The 16,022-nt window shown below is 45.0% G+C and overlaps 2 protein-coding genes across 5 annotated transcripts in view; one reads left to right on the top strand and one right to left on the bottom strand.

Annotated features, from left to right (window-relative positions):
* Positions 1-16,022, top strand: part of LOC133379441 (glycoprotein-N-acetylgalactosamine 3-beta-galactosyltransferase 1-A-like) — a 51,123-nt gene that overhangs the window by 23,360 nt on the left and 11,741 nt on the right. The window lies entirely within an intron of this gene.
* COL2A1 (collagen type II alpha 1 chain) overlaps positions 5,153-16,022 on the bottom strand; it is a 75,181-nt gene continuing 64,311 nt past the window's right edge. For 3 of the 4 annotated variants that reach the window (XM_061614706.1, XM_061614705.1, XM_061614707.1), the window contains 2 exons: positions 7,060-7,302; positions 5,153-5,859 (listed from right to left, as the gene is read on the bottom strand). In XM_061614706.1, coding sequence (XP_061470690.1) covers positions 5,713-5,859; positions 7,060-7,302 — 390 coding nt within the window. In that variant the 3' untranslated portion in view covers positions 5,153-5,712. The remainder of the gene's footprint in view (positions 5,860-7,059; positions 7,303-16,022) is intronic. The other variant, XM_061614709.1, reaches the window with a different exon arrangement.

Here is a 16,022-nt window from a genome sequence, read left to right on the forward strand (position 1 = left end):
AAAGTTCTCACCTTCTTGCCTGATGAACTGGTCCCTTAATCATTCGGTGCTCCAGAGTGCCCCCTAGTGGCTATTATGTGTCCACTATAACTACAGCAATACTTTTTATCAAACCAATCTGTTTTGGTGAAGATGTATGCAAAATTCAATTGTTCAGAGCTCTTTGTCAGATAGAATTAAAAGGCAGCTACATTTTCAATGATATTCAGAGCAATGTTTTGGTTAAGAATTAAAGCCAAACAATTTGCTGTGTTAGAACCTATCTGCCTCCATAAGACAATAGAGTTGGGTGAAAGCAATATTTAAGTGTCCTTGGTCTAATCTCTTGTTAAAGCCTACATCAGGAGTAGCCAACATGATGCTTTCCAGATGTTGTTGGATTCCACCTTCCATCAACCCCCAATGGTCAGGGATGGTGGGAGGTGTAGTCCAGAAAATGTTGGGAAGGCACCCTATTAGTTGCTTGGGCCTAGATGGTGATGTGGAGAATCTCAGTCTTTACCTTTGCAAACTGAATCTTGAACCTGGAGGTTGCCAGTACTGTACATCTTGAGCTGGCTTGCTGATAGAGGTTTGCTGTCTGGTATGTTGGCTATCTGACTGTCCACCAGAGTTTTTTTGGGGGGAGCGGGGTGATGGTCAGAGATAAAATTCACACTTCTATAAGCTAACCAGAGGAAATAGTAATTACCTTAGCTTTCATTCCGACACCATCTAGATATATAACCCTGATTCTTATTTTTTTAAAGGAGATCGTAATTGTTCCACCATCCATCTGCTGCAAGGCATTCTCCACTCCACACAGAATGCATTGGGGTATCCTATAACTGCTTTGAGGGGTGGGCTGTCATATTAGGAGTAAAATGTGGCCAGGGCAAACATTTGTTGATCATCTCAGTATGGAACATAAGTAGTTATACTTTCTGCTATCAATACTCCCAGCATTGTCCACTTTTGACTGGTGGTGACTCTCCAAGGTTTCAGGCTCCAAGATGTCCTGCTACCTGAAATCCTTTTAATGAGTTTGAACCTGGGGCCTTTTGCATGCCAAGCATGTGCTCCACCACTGAGCTATGGCACCACCCATGCACATTTAAGAGGCAATGCTCATGCTTTTTAATGTTGGAGTCCCTTGCATCACAAGATATTAGAGTGAAATAAGTGAAATGTACATGGGGAGGAGGACTGTAATGGGAATGAAGGAGCATAAGGAGTGTCACTGGAGTTGGAGAGTGCCAGCATTCACCTTGAGGCAGCCAGGCTTGCTGTTCTGCTTGAGTACAGTCTCCTTGTGCAGCAGACAACTGATCACCTCCACACAATGCAGACCTTGACAGGATGGAGAAGTGGGTAAAACTACGAAATGAACTCCAACAGAGATAAGTGTAGACTTCTGGTTTTAGGCAGAAAGAATTAGCTGCACAAATACAGGATGAGTGACATCTGGCTTAATAGCGGTCCCATATGAAAAAGATGTAGGGGTTTTAGTAGGCCACAAGCTAAGCACTGTGATGTGGGAGCTAAAAGGGCAATTCTGGATTGTATCAGTAGAGGTATAATGTTCAGATTGCACGAAGTAACGGTACCGTTTTGCTTTGGTCAGATCTCATTTTGGAGTACAGTTCTGGCTATCACAGTTTAAGAAGGATATTGAGAAACTGGAATGCATCCAGAAGAGGGTGACAAAGATGATGAGGGGCCTGGAGACAAAGTCTGATGTGGAAAGGATAATGAGTCAGTATTGTAGCCATTTTCAAATATTTGAAGGGCTGTTGTGTGGAGCCCTTCAATGAAGCTAATGTATTTTCTGTTGGTCCAGAGGGTAGAACCGAAACCAATGGGTTGAAATTACAAGAGAAAGCAGTTTGGCTAAACGTTAGGAAGAACTTCCAGATAGTATGAACTGTTTTGACAGTGGAACAGTTGGTGGACTCTCTTTCATTAGAGGTTTTCAAGAAGAGACTGGATGGCCTTTATATGGGATGCTGTGGCAGTGTATTTCCTGTGTCATTTGGGGGTTGGGCTGGATGACCTTACAGGTACCTTCCAGCTCTTGTGAAACTAATGGAACTAATAACACATGTAGTCAAAATATGGCAGAAGCGTGTGTGTTAGGTATTGTACAGATGTGAGCATAGCGCCTGCTGCTCTTGTGATTCTTTGCATTGGAGCAATGGACTTGTGTTTTGAAATTAGTAGTGGTAACGTGAAACTGTAGACTTACTGCAACTGACTTTCTTGACTTTTCTGGTACCACACAGAGTATATATATATATATATATATGCTTGATGTGCAAATGTTTGTCAGTTATATAGGACTGAGTTAACATGGCATGTGAATGATGGGCTTTGTTTTCAATAACTTTTTTTCCTGGATATTGGGTGACTGAAATTGCTTAGAATGGTGTGCTGAGGAACTAAATATAAACTAACTTCTGGCTAAAATAAAGTAGGGTTTTTTTCCTTTTCTTTTTGTCATTTCATAATATTGTTAGGTGCAATCTAGAGAAAAGCATGCTGAAGTACATGGCCATGTTTCAGATAGTCCTGTAGATTAAAAAATAATAATAGAAGTGACCATTTACCAATTCATATTGTTGGTACATGTCTAATGTAATAACAGTTCTCCATTATTACTGTCAGAGGACTGTCCTAGCCCTGATACCCAATATCCTTCTAAAGCAGAGGGGCCTTGAGTGTGCTTTAGCATCCTCTGGACTGTGATTTATCCTGATGCCTTGCAGACTTGGGGGTTCTAGTGTGCCATTCATTTCAGTGGAGGAATAGTTCCACTGTGACGTTTCCCTTTGTGCATGCACAGCTGTTACTGCCATTGAAGTGAATTGTGTGACCAAAGCACACAGAGGGTCCTGAATTGGAATGTTGTGTTTTTTCCATAACAGATTATTTTTTTTTAAGTCTGTTTTAGGAGCTACTAAACGGCTATAGATGTAATGATTGGCAATAAGCTTCCTATTGACAAGTTTGTAACTGAATGTTTAGATATTTATTGAAAATAATTTTGTAAAAAACTTTGAATTTGTCAAAAAAAAAGTTTTTATAAATGACACGTTTGTTTTTATGTCAACTTACAAGTAAACTGAGCCACGAGGTTCATTGTTCCTTGTGATTCTAGTTGTGATTTCTGAAAGAAAACACTTAGCCAAGGTTGAGGATCTTGAGTTTTCTAACACAATCTGATTTCAACAGAATGTACTGACTAATATTTAAAACTACAAAGATTTTAAAGTTGAGCTTTTTTCAGAAACCTTATGCCTTTGCTTTGAAGACTTGTTTCATTGCTTAGTGCTGCCGATTGGAGTAGAGTCAAGGAGGGGAACCAGTGACTCTCCAGATATTTTGGATGTTTTCAAAACTCTCATCAGCCCTAGCAAGCATGGCCAATGGTCAGACATGATGGAAGCTGTAGTCTCAAAGGAAGCCATTTTCCCTTTAAGTTAAAAATGCTTCCTAACATGTGCTAGATGGGTTCTTCCTGTGATTTTTCTTACCTCCCTTCGCTATGAGGTCCCTGGGCAGGTTACAACAATTTTAAAAATGCAATATTAGAATCAGTTAAAACAAATTGGTAAATGAACTGTGGCTAACTTTGAGGACTTATTTGCAAGGCTGCAACAGAGTAATGTGCAATGCAATACTATACATTTACTCAGAAGTAAGGCCCTTGGGGTTCACTGGGATTTACTCCCAGGTAAGCATGCATAGGATTGCAGCCTTGAATAAAGTTAGGGCACAATCCATTCAAAGTAAAGTTCTTTCAGTATCAAAGCGATTTTAAGCATGGGCTTAAATATGTATCACAGAAATAAATGAAACTTAAAAGTGCTTCAACTGGGCTGAATCATGCCCTTCTATTTTAAATCTTTACACCTGGTGGGAAAATTTATTTTATTGTTGTTGTTGATATGGTAAATGAAAACTACCTCCAATGTTATAGGGCTCTCACCTCTTTGAAGAAGAATCCTTTTGTTTCAAAATTACAAAATAACTATTTTTCCCTTTTTTATTTCTGGCGTTTTCAGTTTTTCTTGAAAATGTTAGTACAGGGAACATAAACATTGTTTAAGAAAGATTATATCATAGAGTGAAAATTAATACACAAAAACCAAATTCAACAAAGATGTCTTTATTTGGAATAGGAAAAGCATTCTACCTTGAGTGCAGGTGAGGGAGCAGAAATGAAAGAATGTGGCTCATATTGGGGGTGACCAGGGCAGAATACAGGGTGTGTGATGTCCTTGGCTTGACTGTTTCATCTATCTTACATATTCAAAATAAGACATACCAAAATTTTTAAAGAAAACAAGCTGCTCTTCTTTTCACCTTGCATTTCAAAACTCTATCCTCCTTTCCCTCAATTTACAAATGAAAATAAAAAAACCGGAACAAAAGTGGGGTGCGTGGGGAGAGCAAGCACCAATATGGGACCAGCTTTAGAAAAAGATAGTAACTGCTGTGTTGATCTCGGAAATGCCAGTTATTTTATTTATTTATTATTTGATTTATATCCTGCCCTTCCTCCCAGTAGGAGCCCAAGGCAGCAATTAGATAAGACACTAGACCGACAGAGCTCCGTGTAACTCAAAAGCTTACTTATGCTTACAATGAGCCAAAGCTGGTTAATAAAAAATATTGTCCCATCTGCTTTTTTCTTTTTTTAACTTTAGAGATGCTTATGAGGAAACTTCTATCAACCAAGTCTCTCTCATGCAAGGGAGTTGAAGAGAGGAGCAATGTCTTAGCTTGAGGGCACCAGGTTAGTGAAGGCTATGTTGCTTTGGTCTACAGCTTCCATCAGCCCCAGCCATGGGAGCTGAAGTCCAAAACCACTGGAGGGCACCAGATTGGCAAAGGCTGTCTTAGCACCATTTTTGTCTGTGGGAGGAGGAGGAGGAGGGTGGTATACCCCCAACTTGCACCTCAGCTGTTTTGTGGGTAGCAGTGAGATCACATACAAGAGCTAACAAATTTTTGTTTTTTAGTGTGAGGTAGCTTAAAAACCAGGGAAATCTGAGATCTGACCCTGTGACTTCCTTCATTTTGTAGGTGCAGGGAGGACAGAGGAGAGAGTGTGTGTGTGTAGGTGAGGCTTGGTAGAATTCAAAACTGTGGACAGAAGCGAAAATAATTACAAAAACAACAAAAATCAGATCAACTTGAACTTTCCAACAAAGGTTTTTATAATCAATTGATGTTAAAAAATACAGACTTGTTTTACAATAATAGCACCATTTTTAGTATTATACACAGTAATCTTGTTTGTGTTACACACCCAGGGTTGGGTGGGGATGGGAGGGGGGAGAACTGGCTACAACCTGTATTTGGGACATCAGCACTTTGGAGAGGAGGGACCCTTCATGCATGCTAGATAGCTTCCTACCTCCACCTGACCCCAGAAAGGTCTTACAGGAAGACAATAAATAAATAATACCATTATTTGTTGTTCCTTTTTTCTTTTTCTCCTTCACTTGCTTTGTGGTCTGCCCAAGTGATGGTGGCCTCGGAAACTGATAGACAGAGAGAGTCCAAAATGTAAGCGTGGGGATGGGTGGAATTTGGGGAAGGAAAGGGGGGTGTTAGTTCAACTGTTCAGTGCAGAAAGTCCTACAAGTGATTGGGAAGTCCTTGGGTTGGTTTTGTATGGTAATGGACTGGTTTTTTAAAAAAATAGTAATTTTTAATTATTTTCTTTTATAAAAAGCACACTGGGCCAATATCAACACCAAATTCCTGATCGGCTCCACCAATGTCCATAGGTGCAATGTCAACAATGGGCAGGCGTGAGGTCTTCTGAGATCGGTATTCAATGACTGTCTTCCCCCATTTGCCAGTGTGTTTCTGGAATGAAGGAAAACACACACCAAAGAATGCATTATTTTGAGTGCTACAATCCAGGCTGGGAATGGGTGACTGGAGCAAATTAAAAATTCTGGAAGGCAGAGCAGGATTAGCCATGATACTAAATATGCTAAAGCAAAAGGAACGTTTACTGTAGTTATCTACATTATCTAAGAAATCAACTTTTTCTGTCCTGTTCTGCTTGGGTTGCTACACAACTTTGAAGGTTAGTACTAAACAACTCACCTGCTCATGGCAGGGCGCGCGTGTGTGTGTGATGGTAACCCCCTTGTAACAAAAGGGTCATGTCCAATCCATCTGCTGTGAGCAGAAGCTAAAACTGGGCATGCTGCCACTTAACCTGCAGCTGCAGGCATATAGCCACCCACAAAAATCAGCCCAAGAAAGGAGAATGGTCCTCTGAGTGGTAGAAATCTCAGAACAAATGCACAGAGTCTAATGGTGGTTCTCTTGCTACATGGCAATGTCGCTCGCGCTCTCTCTCTCTCTCTCTGTGTGTGTGTGTGTGTGTGTGTGTGTGTGTGTGTGTGTGTGTGTGAGAGAGAGAGAGAGAGAGAGTGAGTGAGTGAGTGAGTGAGTGAGTGAGTGAGTGAGTGAGAGTGAGTGAGAGTGAGTGAGTGAGTGAGTGAGTGAGAGAGAGAGAGAGAGAGAGAGAGAGAGAGAGAGAGAGAGAGAGAGAGAGAGAGAGAGAGAGAGAGAGAAAATATCCATATCTTGTCTACTTTGAGATATACTGACTATGGCAGATTTCAAGTGTAGGAGACAGGGAGAGAGAAAATGCTTGCCCCTGTGCATCTTGGGTCACAGCTGTGTACCTGTGTAATTTGAGGGTCAGAGCAGAAAAAAATCCTGCAGGGCTGACTCCAGGATTTTGTGACTACCTTTCTCTAATGCCATTCTCACCCTATTGTGCACTTCCCAATAGTGCCTCAGCAGTAGGGTGAACCAGAAGATTTCATGCATCCACTATGATTGGGTCCCGTCCAGGCTTGGAATACTGCTTTCAGTCTGGCTGGTTTCTCACATGATCTCATTGGGCTGCTAGGTTCATTCTGAGTCTTGGGAAGTGCCCAGTCTGCTAGCGTCAGCCATGGTTCTGTGCCCTTAATCCAGCAATGTCATATCACCATAGCAGCCCCAGCAAACCCCTCAAATACCACTTTTTTCTACCTTACTTACCGTGCAGCCATCCTGCAAGGCACTATACGTAAACCTGCTATTGCCCTCCGCTCTAATCTCCACATCGTTAGATCCCTGTATCAGGAGAGCTTTCTTAAGGTTCCCAGAAGCCTCGTCCATGTAGGCAATGCTGTTCCTGCAGTGGTAGGTGAGGTTTTGTGAGCCTTCAGTAGACAAGAGGCGCAGGAAGGTCATCTGGATGTTGGCAGTGTTAGGAGCCAGATTCTCATCTCCATAGCTAAACTGGAAAGGGACCAACAAGGCAGAGATTGAGAAATGCCTTTATTAGAAACACCTAAGAAAGCAAGGTGAGCAGAAAGCAAAAGTGGTACTTCAGCAATTTTGGGGTGTCCCTCATACATGTCAATATCCTCTCTTGCCTCTCAGGGGCCCCATTTTGGCTACAATTCTGTTGGCACTTGGCAGCAGAGTTTGCTATCAGAGGGAGTGATAATGCCTCTGAACATCAGCTAACACGGCTAACAGTTGTTGGTTGGTTTATCCTCCAGGAATTTGTCTAAAATCTTTTTTTAAAAGCTATCTAAGTCCCAAGAAGCCCAGTTGCCCCCCAGCTGGCAGTTGTGGACAAGGAAGGGGCTGGCTTGTGCAGCTGTGACAAGTTGAGCATGCCCTAGCCAGCTGGGGAGGACTAGCCTCAGAGGGAGGCAATGGAACCCACCCCCGGAATACCGCTTACCATGAAATCCCTATTCATAGGGTAGCCATAAGTCAGGATCAGCTTGAAGGCAGTCCATTTTTCAAGTGAGTGGTAGTTGCCAGATCACATTGTTTTGAACTCTAAAGGTCAGTTAAGCATTGTGTAAAAGAGTGCCTCCTTTGGTCAGTCCTGGGCCTACTGCTGATCAATTTTATTAGGTATCCTTGGTTTCTAATATTATGAGACAGGGACGAAAAAATTCTCCCTATTCCATTTCTGCTGTCTGGCCACAACCTCAGATGTCACTTCATTTTTTTCTCCAAAAGTTAGAGAAGGGACAGTTTGTTCTTACCGTAAATGGTGTTTCTTCATGGATGACAAGAGGTCTCCAAGCGGGTACTGGAGCTCCTCCTGGAGCTCAGAGACAGGAAACTGTTCAACCGACGTTTAAGCTCCTCCCCTCCTGCTGAGGCTCAGTTCATTTCTGGTAAAGCTTCGGAATTCAGCCTCAGTTTAACATCAAACATAAAATGTAAAAAAAGAGCACAACCAAACTTGACAATAACTAACAGCATTAGTAACATGGTCTACTGACCCAACAGTCAACAAAACAGAAAAGTCATGGCACCCCTTGACTTCACCCCTTCCACCAATGAAACATCTGCACGGGTGGGCCTTGGAGACCTCTTGTCATCCATGAATAAACACTGTTCACGGTAAGGACAAACTCTCCCTTCTCTCATGGGTGACAGAGGTCTCCAAGCGGGACGTACTACAGCTGCAGACCTAGGGTGGAGCAGATGCCAGAAGGACCTGTTGTAAAACCCTGTGGCCAAAGGAAGCCTCTGCTGAGGCATACATATCAGTTTTATAGTGTTTGGTAAAAGTATTCAGAGTGGACCATGTCGCTGCTCGACAGATATCTGTCAATGGAGCATTTGTGGAAAAAGCTGCCGAAGTAGCAGCAGACCTAGTAGAGTGTGCTGTAATATGTAAAGGAGATGGTAGTCGTAGTGTTTCATAAGCTAGTGAAATACAAGCCTTAATCCAATGTGCCAGTGTTGCGGAAGACACTTGTTTTCCCATAGTGGCTAGATGAAAAGAAACAAATAGTGAGTCAGAGCATCTAAAAGACTCCGTCCTGGTAATATACACCTTTAATGCTCGCCTAATATAAGGAGTGCCATGCCTTCTCCTTAGGGTGAGAAGGTCGAGGACAGAATGAAGGTAAGATTAACTCCTGTGGTCTGTGAAACACCGTGTTCACCTTAGGGATGAATGTTGGGTTAGTGCGCAATACCACTCTGTCCTTATGAAAGGTACATAGGTGCTTTTGGATGGACAGCGCATGTAGTTCCGACACTGTGTGTGCCGACGTTATGGCCACAAGGAAAGCTGTTTTAAGCGACATTATTCTCAGTGGTTTGGAATTCAGTGGCTCAAATGGAGGTTTCTGCAGTGCCGCCAGGACTGTATGCAAGCTCCAGGTTGGAAACGCTTCAACCATGGATGCATCGTGATCGAGTCGAAGTCCCTGACTTGTAAGACGGATGATAAAGCTGAGAGCTGTCTCTTTAAAGTGTTAGGACGCATGCCCTTTTGAAGCCCTTCTTGCAGAAATAATAATACGTCAGAGACCCCAGCCGATACTGGGTCGACTTCTTTTTTGCTACACCAAGAGCAAAACACTGTCCACATGGCCTGATAACTTCCAAGGGTTGATGGGCGCCTGGCCGCCAGAATAGTTGTGACCGCCTTCGCCGGTATACCAGAATTCAACAGTTGAGAGCATTCAATTTCCAGGCGGTTAGTTGAAGCCACTGGGGATCCAAATGCAACAGTGGACCCTGATGCAGCAGGTCTGGATGTGGTGGAAGATGAAGTGGTGGTGATGTGGTCAACTGAATGATGTCCGAAAACCAAGGGCGTTGTGGCCAGTATGGGGCCACTAACACCACCCTGGCTCTCTCTGACTGGATTTTCTTGAGAACTCTGGATAATAGAGGTGTCGGAGGAAAGGAAAAGTGTAGGCCCCTCTGTTGGTGTTTGCTCTGGCAGACCCGCGTACCCGACCGTAGTCACTTCCTTGCTTTGCACCTTGCCAAGAATAATGCAACTCACGTGTAGAAATATACAGTCTTTTATCAGCAGAATAACATACAGCAGTTCCAGCATTGAATACACAAGTTACACAGTCCGTCTTTCTCCTCTTTACTTCCCCACACACCAAAAACACATCCTTTTCTTTTCCTGTCTTTATAGCCCATCACGGTCATTTAGTCATTAGGTGATTTAGGGTCTGCACCTGTATCGCCTGAGGGTTTTGATTTACTCTTTACTGTCAGTTAACCCTTTCATGGCTGGTTTTCCTTCTTTGTGAAATGTACATGCTAACACCCTCGGCCAGGGAACTGCTAGGGCATCCACTTGTTCCGCCTTGTGAGACAGGTAACGACAGTAAAAACGTTTTTTCTGGTGATTGAACTCTGATGCAAACAGATCTATGCTGAAATTTGCCTGAAGGGAATTGAATACCTCTCTGTTGAGGGCCCACTCCCTTTGTAGTGCCAGTGAGCATATGCCCCCTTGTTTGTTCAAGTGGGCCTGGGTTGTAGTGTTGTTGGTTCAAATCAAAACATCTGGAAACCTGAGTGAGTGTAGAAAGTGTCGAAGAGCCAGGTGTGTCGCTTGAAGCTCCAGCCAACTGATGTGTTTGGTCAACTCTGACTGCGACCACTTGCCCTGTATATACTGGCCCTGACAGTGAGCTCCCCAAACTTTCACACTTGCATCGGTGGTAATGAGAGAGCGAGGAGGATCGTACAGAGGGACACCCTTCCGTAGATATATCTCTGATTTCCACCAAAGCAGAGTAGTTCTGACACTTCGGGTAATCTGGACGTAGCGGTGCTTGCAATGCGCAATGTCCTCCTGGTAGCGCAGTAACATCCATTGCAGTGGACGAGAATGCAGACGGGCCCAAGGAGTAATCCCTATGGCAGAGGCCATCATGCCCAACAATTTTGCCAACTTCATGACATCTGTGGATGCTGCACGAGCCAACAACGTCGCCATTGCCTTGATTTTGTAAACCCTCTCCTGAGAAACAGAGATAGATTGATGAACTGTGTCCAGCCATGCTCCCAGGTGCTGGAACTGCTGTGATGGAATTAGGTGGCTCTTTATGATGTTCACAAAGAATCCACGGTCTTTTAAATGGGCTAACGTTATCTGGATGTCCTTCTGCGCCTGATGAAAAGACTTTCAGCGGATCAGGAGTTCGTCCAGGTAAGGATATATGTGTAGTCCTCTTATTCGAAGGCTGGCCACCAACACTGCCATTACCTTGATGAAGACTCTTGGAGCCGACGACAGACCGAAAGGCAAGGCTTTGAATTGGTAATGATCTCCGTTGTAAGAAAAGCGTAGCAGGCGCCGGTGTGCTGGAAGAATTGGAATATGAAGGTATGCTTTCCTCGAGTCTATTGATGCTAGAAAATCCTGATGTTGCAGAGCCTCTTTGATGGATGTTATGGTCTCCATCCTGAACCTCCGCTGGATCATGAATCGCTTGAGAAATCTGAGGTCGAGTACTGCACGCCATGTTCCGTCTTTCTTCCCCACCAAGAAGAAGACTGAGTAAAGCCTTGTGAAACACTAGACGGAAGGAACTTCCTCTATTGCAGAAATGTTTAGTAAATGAGATATCTCGTTGGATACTGCTTGCTGCTTTACTACAGAGGTGGAGACTGGCGAAGAAAGGAACCTGACAGGCGGATACTCCGACAGCTCTATCTTGTAACTGTCTTTTACTGTTTTGAGTACCCAGTAGTCCTGAGTGGTCTCTTGCCAACGGTGGGAGAACTGACCGAGTCTTCCCCCTACTGGCGGAATCTGAATTGAGTCAGAAGAGTCTTTGGTTCTGGCGCCTGTCTTCCTTGACCGTAAGCACCTCTGGAAGCAGGTTGCTGAGAGCGTCGCTGGAAGCGAGATCTGTTCCAAAAGGGACGACCAGTTCTGAAGTCTCTAGCTCGACCTGTGCTCCTGGAGCCACGAAAGGAATGGAACAAATGAGGCCAAGAGAAAGAACGTCAGAATGAACGCCTGTCTTCCCGCCTTTGGAATGGCATCATCTTTTTCTTATCCCTTGTCTCCACCAGAACATCCTTCAGTGCTGCTTCACCAAACAGCTTTGTGCCCAAAGAAGGAACAGAAGCCAAATTTGCCCACGACGAAACATCCACTTCCCAGTGGTTCAGCCAAAGGTGTCTGCGAGCGACCGTTGCTGCTGCCATGGCTCTGCAGGAGAACTGGATGGAATCCATGGTGGCATCCGCTATGAATGACAAGGACCTAGAAACCTTCAGTAAAGACTTTCTTACCCTAGTCGGATCTTGATCCGCATTATCTAACATCTCTTCAATCCACAGCAGTGCCGCCCTAACGGAATGCATCTAGTTGATGTCTTAGGGACTGGTAATACCAGAGGACTTTTAGAGAGCGATTCCTGTTGTTCTTGCTGCTGCGTGGGAGACAAATCCAAAGCAGCCAGCACTTTAGCAAACGGGGGGGGGGAAATACACTTCCAAGAACAGTCTAGTTGACACTAGGTCATCCATGCCTGAATCATCGCTCCAGTCAGCCCCATCCAACATCGCCTCTCCCTCAGCCTCGCATTGAATCAACATCATGAGGTGTTCATAGTCTAGAACTCAATTCTGAAGTTTGTCCCCTGGAAAATGCAAAATGACTGGGGGAGGGCAAATTATCCTGCTGTTGCCCAGTTGAGCGCCTCTTTAAGAGAGGGGAATCCAGACTTGTTGAGGCGTGTGTGGGAGACTGCACACACCTTGGGGCACCCCCTGCGGATATTTCTTTAACCAAGTCTCCCATCATAGCCTCCCTTAACTGTTGGAGAACTGCAGGTGAAAAAAGATCAGCCCATAAACCTTGGGGCTGATGCTGTTGCAGTGGGAGCCCTGACATATGCTGGGACTGTGAGACTGGGAGGGGAGGGCTAAAGGTACGCAACCCAACTGCCCCTGACACATACCGTTGCTCCATTTGGCTGCGCTGCTCCTGTAGGAAAGCCCCTGTGGTCTCTCCGTCAGAAGATAAAAGCTAAAAGCGTAGTGTCATTATGCGTTAGAAAGGGCAGCTCAGAAAAATACATTTGCTGTGCTGCTGACAGGGCGGACATGCATGAGGTTACAGGTGGCAGAGAAGATTGCATTTGCCGTGCTGGTGGCAGGGCATGAACACAGGACGCAGCATTTTGGGCATTTTGTGAAAAATCAGGCAATGACGATCCGCTATTCTGTGAACTGGCAGGGACTGTGTTGCCCCTTTGCACCAAAATTGCAGGCCTCGTCGCCTTGCCCTTATCCAAAATGTCAGGCGCTCCGCTTCTGGCTCCCAAAATGGTGGGCACTCTCATTCCATCAGCCAAAATGGTGATCACTCTTGCCCCGCCATCAAAAATGGTGCCCGTTGCCACTGCTGGCCCGCTGGAGCCTGACACTGCATCTCCACCTACAGCCACTGTCGCTGCTTCCCGCAACCCCGCAACTTCCATACTGAGGCCACGTCTACCGCCATAGTTTGAAGAAGTGCCCTCCTCAGGGTCACAAACAATCAAAGGCTTATTTCTGCTCAAAACGGTGGCATGTTGCGAGGACTGGGGTCTGAGCACGGCTGCAGCCGAGTACTGCCCCGATTGTTTTGCCTGCTTTTTCTTGGAAAGCTGAGCCTTAGAGCTGTGCTTCTCCATGACAAATTGACGGATTTGGTAGGAGATAATAGAGAAATAATAAAAAACAGGTGGCAGGGAGACAACTCTGAGGGGTCTGAGGAAGACTGGTAAAACAGCATTCAGAAAAAGAAAAGGACAGCGGTAATTTTTTATAGATAGATAGAAGACAACAAGAGGTCAGCAGATTGCTGAAAGGAAGGAACGGACAGGTAAGACACTTAGTGTGAGGTAAATTACTGGAGAAAAACAGTCATAAACATGAGGGGAGGGTAGAAAAGATTAAAAAACGCTAAAGAGTAACTCAGAAGAGGTATAAAATTCAGTAAGGAGAATAGAGAAAACCATCCAAGATGTTCTCCGAGCTGACAGGAAAAAACTGAGTCTCAGCAGGAGGGGAGGAGCTTAAACGTCAGTTGAACAGTTTCCTGTCTCTGAGCTCCAGGAGGAGCTCCAGTACCCACTTGGAGACCTCTGTCATCCATGAGAGAATAAGCTTTACAAGGATATTTAGATGTAAACAGTGAGAGGTACTCATACATCAATGCAAGCATAAAAACAGGTCAGTATAGCAATTAGTGGTCAGTAGCGAGTAAATGGAATGTCTGACACAGGTACAGTAGGGCCCCGCTTTACAGCGATTCGCTAATACAGCTATCTCAATTAGATGCAATTATTATTATTATTATTTATTATTTTATTACATTTTTAAACCGCCCTATAGCATCAAGCTCTCAGGGCGGTGTACAACAATATAAAAACAAGTTAATATACAAATGAGCATGGGTACAATAGACTATAAAAGATATATAAAACAAGATTAAGACAAAAATAGATTAAAATTAAATTTAAATTTTAAAATGTTAAAATGCCTGGGCAAAGAGGTAGGTCTTTACCTGGCGCCAAAAAGATAACAAAGAAGGCGCCAGGCGTATCTCGTCAGGGAGGTCATTCCATAACTCGGGGGCCACCACTGAGAAGGCCCTAGCTCTAGTTATTACTCTCCGGGCCTCCCTGTGCATTGGAACCCGGAGAAGGGCCTTCGACGTCAGGCGCAGCGAACGGTTAGGTACATAGTGGAAGAGGCGTTCCGCCAGGTATTGCGGTCCAATGCTGTTAAGGGCTTTATAGGTAAGAACCAACACTTTGAATCTGGCCCGGAAACATATCGGTAGCCAGTGCAGCTGGGCCAGGACAGGAGTTATATGATCATTATTTTTAGCCCCAGTAAGAACTCTGGCCGCAGCATTCTGCACCAGCTGAAGTTTCCGAATCGTCTTCAAAGGTAACCCTACGTAGAGTGCATTACAGTAGTCCAATCTAGAGGTTACCAGAGCATGAATAACTGTGGCGAGGTTCTCTCTGTCCAGATAGGGTCGTAGTTGGGCTACCAGCCGAAGCTGGTAGAACGCATTCCGTGCCACCGAGGCTACCTGAGCCTCCAGTGACAGGAGCGGATCTAATAAAACCCCCAGACTATGGACCTGCTCCTTTAGGGGGAGTGTAACCCCATCCAGGGCAGGTCGGACACCTACCATCTGGGCAGAGAGCTCCCCCACCAACAGCATCTCAGTCTTGCCAGGATTGAGTCTCAGTTTATTAGCTCTCATCCAGTCCATTATCGCGGCCAGGCAGTGGTTTAGTACATTAACAGCCTCACCTGAAGAAGATGAAAAAGAGAAGTAGAGCTGCGTATCATCAGCATATTGCTGGAAACGCACTCCAAATCTCCTTATGACCTCACCCAGCGGCTTCATATAGATATTAAAGAGCATGGGGGACAAAACCGAACCCTGCGGGACCCCACATTGGAGTACCCACGGTGTCGAGCAATGCTCCCCAAGCACTATCTTCTGGAGACGGCCTGCCAAGTAGGAGCGGAACCACTGCCACGCAGTGCCTCCAACTCCCAACTCCGCAAGCCTCTCCAGAAGGATACCATGGTCGAGTAATGCTCCCCAAGCACCAGCTTTTGGAGACGATTCTCGAGGTAGGAGCACAGCCACTGCCAAGCAGTGCCTCCGACTCCCAAATCTGCAAGTTGCCCCAGAAGGATACCATGGTCGATGGTATCAAAAGCCACTGAGAGATCCAGGAGAACCAACAGAGTTACACTCCCTCTGTCTTTCTCCCAACATAGGTCATCATACAGGGCGACCAAGGCTGTTTCTGTACCAAACCCCGGCTGAAAGCCCGACTGAAATGGATCCAGATAATCAGTTTCATCCAAGAGAGCCTGGAGCTGGCGAGCGACCACATGCTCTAAAACCTTGCCCAGGAATGGAACATTTGCTACCGGTCTATAGTTGTCAAGATTTTCAGGGTCCAAGGAGGGTTTTTTTAGGAGCGGTCTCACCACTGCCTGTTTCAGGCAGAGTGGTACCACTCCCTCTCTTAAAGAGGCATTGATCACCTCCTTGGCCCAGCCGGCTGTTCCATTCCTGCTAGCCTTTATTAGCCACGAGGGGCAAGGATCCAGAGCAGACGTGGTCGCCCGCACCTGTCCAAGCACCTTGTCCACATCCTCGAGCTGTACCAACTGAAACTCATCCAATA

Source organism: Rhineura floridana, chromosome 3 (assembly GCF_030035675.1).
Source record: "Rhineura floridana isolate rRhiFlo1 chromosome 3, rRhiFlo1.hap2, whole genome shotgun sequence".
Lineage (NCBI taxonomy): Eukaryota > Metazoa > Chordata > Lepidosauria > Squamata > Rhineuridae > Rhineura > Rhineura floridana.